Source organism: Notothenia coriiceps, unplaced genomic scaffold, assembly GCF_000735185.1.
Source record: "Notothenia coriiceps isolate Sejong01 unplaced genomic scaffold, NC01 NC01_scaffold00020629, whole genome shotgun sequence".
NCBI lineage: Eukaryota > Metazoa > Chordata > Actinopteri > Perciformes > Nototheniidae > Notothenia > Notothenia coriiceps.
This window is the reverse complement of record NW_011353330.1, coordinates 1-5,728: the sequence shown is the minus strand read 5'-3', so window position 1 is coordinate 5,728 and position 5,728 is coordinate 1. Positions and strand designations below refer to the sequence as shown.

Sequence of the window (5,728 nt, the reverse complement as noted above, 5' to 3'; positions counted from 1 at the left end):
GGATGTTGTGGTGGTCGTGTCACTGATCTTTATGCTGCAGACCCTGCATACCGCTGTTCTCTTCTTATTACAGTCATCGACAAAATAATCCTTGAATCCAAACTTCACTATTTTTGGAGTAAAGCTAGCCGCTGCCATGTTAACTGAGACTCCTGCCTTCTAGTGGGTTGCCAAGGTTTGCGCGCATGACGCTATAATCACCCGTTTTTCGAAAAAACTAAACATAATATCTCACTACAAAAAAGCAAATATTTAATTTTAAACAGTCAAGTCCTTTCAAGTCATCTGTCTCAAGCTTAAGTCAAGTCTCAAGTCATGAATACCAAGTCAAAGTCAAGTCAAGTGCAGAAATATGCGACGCGAGTCAAGTCATGTGACTCGAGTCCCCACCTCTGGTACTTTGTACATATATACAAATTGTCCTCACAGAATGAACCACAATGACTTTAGTGATCCTCTGAGCACAACCAACTGGCCAGTGTTTCCACTTATCCTGTCAAAAATATTCCATACTCTCAAATGGTTTGAATCGTGCACTCTTTATAAACTTTACAGCACTTTTCTTCTTCAGTGCTTGAGTTGGTCATTGCTGCCGAACCGAAATGTCGTGAAATGCTCAAGAATGTGTATTGTTTAACTGCATGCGCACTAGAATGATAAGGATATACAAAAAGAAAACAGGAGACACTTTCAAAAGGATTGTTGCATACAGTGGTGATCAAAACCTCCACAGCACCTTTAAGTAGAGGGCGGTTTACCTCTTTTCCATTTAGTTGCCAGTGAGCATTTCTCAGCTTGGATCCTCCGTCCAATGGCTGGGTGGCTGCTCTGCAGAGTCGCACACAGGTGGAGCAGGTTGACCATCATCGTGTTGCTAGGAGACGAACACAAACACAGTGAGCGAGAGTAGAGTGATGACCTCGTGAAAACAAGGATGGTAAAAGTACCGGTGCTTAAAAAAAACTGGATGTGTACCACAGACTCTAAAGCCATCATCATAAGCAAAGGTTATCACAATGGTTCACTTACATAGGTTCATTCAAGGGTATATCACTTCAGAATCAAAAACAGAATCAGGTCTGTTGTCAGGTAGGTTTACACGAGTTGCCTTGTTGTATATGGTGCATACATAAACACAGTGAAATAGGATCAATCGGAAGAAAAGGACCAACAAATAAAACCATTATAAAAATCTATATAAAAACTTTTATAGCAATGAAATAAAGTGAAATATGTACAAGTAATATAGATATACCAACAAATGATGTACAGTTTAATATGACAAAATGTAAGCAAATTAGAATAAAATCAAATATGTGCAGAAATGAAAAGAGGTAGCTCTGAGTACGATGGGTAAAATTCAGAGGGTTGTGCAGGATTGACAGTTTTAAAATGAACAAGTTATTGTTTTCATCATGTGAACCCCTGAGTTAGTGACTAACTGTTAGTTACCAACTCAGGGCCTGTGGTCACATAGCCCCTTTTTCTGAGCCCAGCAGCGTGTTTTTGTCCAGAGCTCGACTTATTTGGTGAGCGCTTCGAGATGATAATATTTCAAATATTCAGAAAGAAACTGATAAAGTCACTGTAGAAAATGGACAGAAGCTTGAATTTGGCTGTGTCCTTCAGACAGGAACTATCTTCACAAAGACCTAGAGATCATGTGTTTGAGCGGATCAGCCGGGTGGACTTCTATCTCCGTTTGGGATCGTTCTTCTCGCTCTACGGCTGTCAGACTGAAGCTCATTCATACAAAGTGTGAGAGCAACAATCTTCTGGTTGGTGTTCAAGGTGAAGATAAATGTCATACAAATATTTAGTAGCACAAATAGATAATAAAAAGCAAGGGGGCAAAATACATACAGACAATGATAAATTGGGGTTTGCTTTGATACATTTGGATTTATGGATATAAAATGTACAAAGAATAACAATACTATTGACTAAAAGGTTATGGATAGGTTTGTCTAAAGTAAGTCCATAAATGATGTTGTTTTGAAAAAAATTATTGGTAAATCACAGACGGATTACACCGTTTTAAATTGGGGAGTTACTGGGAATTTTAAATAATTACTTCTTAATATGTAAATAGGGCTTTTTGAAAAGTTTTGAGAGATGGCATTTCGGACAAATTAGGGAATGCGATTTTAATTAAAAATATTTGTAGTTGTTTTATTTGGGATTAATTTGGCCAAAGTTACAGCCTCCAACAAAAAAATTATTTGCTGTAGATTTTCTATTCAAAAAAAGTATATAGTTATTTTGGAATACTTTGTTATAAAAAAAGCTGTATTCCGTGTCAGTACATCAAACATGTACTTAAGAGTGGTTGATGTACTTCTTGACCGGACATTAATCGCTGAATGTTCGTCGTTGTCCTGACACACTACCTGTATCTCTCTTTGCCGGGCCGCTCCTCTGTGGTGTCCCAGAAGCGGGCGTGTTTGATGGCATTCTGCACACGTTCATCCTGATCTGGGATCTGATTGGCAGGATTCTCTGACAATGAGAGGAGCTGAGGCGGCAGACTGGGGATCAGTTTGGTTTTGGTCAACCACAGAGCCTGAAGCACCCCTGAGACAGAAAGAGGAGGATTTCAAGAGACGTGACATTTTGAAGTATTATTACAATTATTTCAAATGTTATCAAAATGCAATTAGTAGTTTTTTTTATTCTGACTACAAGAGGATGTTCAGTAAGAGTTTTTGTGTAATTTAGCAGTTAATTAAATGTTTTATTATCAGCGAAGCAATACAGTTCTGAAAAATGAAAGAACTCTGTATATTAATAATCCTCCAAAAAGCACTTGAACTACCCTGTATGTGTCAGTACATTTACTCAAGTACTGTACTTAAGTACAATTTTGATGGGACTTGTACTTTACTTCAGCATTTCCATTTGATTTTTTCAGAGGTTAATTGTGTACTTTTACTCCACTACATGTATTTAATACCTTTAGTTACTTTACAGATCTTGATTAATGATGTGAAATATAATCAAGTTTTAATTCAGACTTTAGTTCCACCTGGAGTCAATTCACAAGCTACCCTGCAGTATACAAAGTCATTCAGACTAGCTGCACCTTTACCAGCTTTGAGAACACTTTAAAGATCAATCATTATAAAACATATCATATATATTATTCTGAAATGGACCAATCTGCACAATGACTACTTTTACTTTTGGTACTTTAAGTATTTAGTCGCTAATTCTTTTTTACTTTTACTTGAGTGTCATTTTGATTGCTGGACTATAACTTCTTACAGAGTATTCCTACACTCTGGTATTTCTACTTTAACTCAAGTACAAGATCAGAGTACTTCTTTCACCTCTGCTTATTTGTACACACAACAGTGTACTTCTTGTGTAATACAGTAATGAAGTGAGGATCCTACCCTCCAGAGCGCTGGTCCTCTGGTTGAACACAAAGCACGAACTGTCTTTGAACAGCGGCATCTCGTGAGCCGGGGGGGACCGGTAGTGACCCGGGTCCTTGTAGCTCCTCTCCCACTGCGGCTGGAAAGGCTTGGACAGTCCTGGCACATAGTGCATCTTCTCCCCGTAGGTGACTGCCTCCAGCCCGGGTATCTCCACTCTCTCCCGGGGTGTGCGCACAGGCCGGACCTTGGCTGTCAGACAGCGGCTGATGGAGAGGTGTCTCCGGGCCTGAAAGTGGCTTCCTCCTCCATGTGTGGACAACCGGGACAAGTCCTTCAGGAGAACGGTTTGAGAGAACAGCGGAGCCACCACTTTCAGACACTGAGCCGTTTCCGGAAACATATTGGCGCCTAATGTAATTTCTACAGAGTTTTTAAGATGTAAGCTGTAATTCTGACATAAGTCATTGCCTGTAAATGCTGCTGCAGGGCGCCGCCATGTTGGATTTCTTCTTCTCTTGCTTTTGGCGGATTGCAAACAACTTAAAAGGTGCATACCGCCACCTACTGTACATTAGTATGAATCATCACATCATTCCAACTCTTTAACCTATGTTCTAATAAAAATAAAAATAAAAATCAATCAATAAAACCATTAAATAAATTAAACAAATCTATATTCTTTCCTGACCTAATGTTAAATTCTTTTTCCTACCCCAGTTTCACTCAAGAATTTAAACAGTGCCTTTCTGGTAGCTTTTACTCCCTCTCCTTTTGTTCCCAAAACACCAACCACACTCCATTCCCTCTCTGCCTCTAAGACTTTAGCATAAAGTCTCTCTCTCTCTCTCTCTCTCTCTCTCTCTCTCTCTCTCTCTCTCTCTCTCTCTCTCTCTCTCTCTCTCTCTAAACACCACTGCATATTTACAACTGTTACACATGCTGATGTAACGCAAATGTTTCCAACCTTGGTTTGGGGGAAATTTCGAGGCTGCACATGGGTAGACTTCGCGTCCTTCAAATCCCCACAATGCTTTGCGCACGGACCAATTTCAAAAACCCTTGCGGAGAATGGCTGAACTGACGCAGCACACATTTAAATGTAAGTATGTAGTGGCGTAGAACATGTGTTGGTAAATGTGTTACTTTGTTACATTTGTTTGTTACCACCATAAATGTGTTCCGCAAATGTTTCCAACTTGGGATCAATAAAGTATATCTTATCTTAAGATGATCGATGGCTACTGCCATATTTGCAAAATGTGCCTCTGAACCTTGACAAGTGCATGTTTCAGGCTTATCAATTAACAACAGGAGGGGTCACAAACATAAGACCAGCTGTTAAATAAAGCTCTTCTGACCTTAGCTGGCATGTGGGTATATATTAATGCTGCCCATGATGGGCACAAGCAATTTTCACCCATTTATTAATGATATGTTTTAAATTTGAGTGTTTCCTATCCCCTAAACCTCCAGGGATGTACATAGTTGTAAATATGCAGTGGTGTTTATTTGTAAATCATTTAGTATAATCACACAAATGTTGTGTTTTATATTTAATAATTCTGTGTTCTTTATTTATTGATTGTTCAATACCTGACAAGGCCGGAGATGAAAAACTTGGGTCGCAGGTTCCTCAACAGTGCATCACAAGACATCTATCAATATTTGTGTATACCTCCACCATTAAACTGTCATATTCCGCAAATTTCTTATACTATCTACATACATCTTATATAAGAGTATAATACATATGTATAATGTCAGTTAAAATAAGTGCTTCAACATAGTTAACATTGCTGGAGGTATACACAAAGTTTTTCATTCATTGCATAACTACACCGTTTGTGTATGTCAATAAACCTTAGAAAATCTTGAAATCTTGAAAGGGATGTGCAAAATAGTCATTATACACAGTCTTTTATGAACTATTAGTAGAGAATAACGAGTAATGAATATACTTTATAGGGATCCTATTAATATCTAATAATAAAAATAATGAAATTCAATAACATGCTTTAACCACTAGGTGTCCCTTTATATCAGGAGTGCACGTTTATGGTGTAAATACAGCCTATCTACCAATTGGATCAAATATAAAAGTCAGCCGAATTAGTGTTGATACTGTGAGGAGATGTATTGTGTGAAAATAAATGTAAGATGTTGTTTAATTGCTGATATATTTATGATCCACGTCACGTTTTCAGTGTTGGCGGCAGTTCCTCATGTTTGTCTAGAAGTCTTCTCATCAAGGCTCTATAAATAGAGAATTACAGCAGATATGTAACATTTAATGCAGCCGAACCGTGTATTACAATGCCGTTATGTGATGACCTCAAAAGAGAAAAGCA

General features: G+C 38.3%; 1 protein-coding gene across 1 annotated transcript; it reads right to left on the bottom strand.

Annotated features, from left to right (window-relative positions):
• Positions 1 to 738: 738 nt before the first annotated feature.
• Positions 739 to 3,995, bottom strand: LOC104952845 (39S ribosomal protein L37, mitochondrial-like). Its single transcript, XM_010779758.1, has 3 exons — positions 3,396 to 3,995; positions 2,391 to 2,574; positions 739 to 874 (listed from the first exon to the last, which is right to left on the bottom strand). The coding sequence occupies exons 1-3, from the start codon at positions 3,931 to 3,933 to the stop codon at positions 739 to 741; spliced, it is 858 nt and encodes a 285-aa protein (XP_010778060.1). The 5' UTR covers positions 3,934 to 3,995.
• Between the last annotated feature and the right edge of the window lie 1,733 nt (positions 3,996 to 5,728).

Coding starts and splice junctions, on each gene's coding strand:
- LOC104952845 (XM_010779758.1), bottom strand. CDS start 3,933: ATGCACCTTTTAAGTTGTTTGCAATCCGCCAAAAGCAAGAGAAGAAGA. Junction 2,575..3,395: donor GAGGACCAGCGCTCTGGAGG/GTAGGATCCTCA, acceptor TTTCTGTCTCAG/GGGTGCTTCAGGCTCTGTGG. Junction 875..2,390: donor CCCGGCAAAGAGAGATACAG/GTAGTGTGTCAG, acceptor TTCGTCTCCTAG/CAACACGATGATGGTCAACC.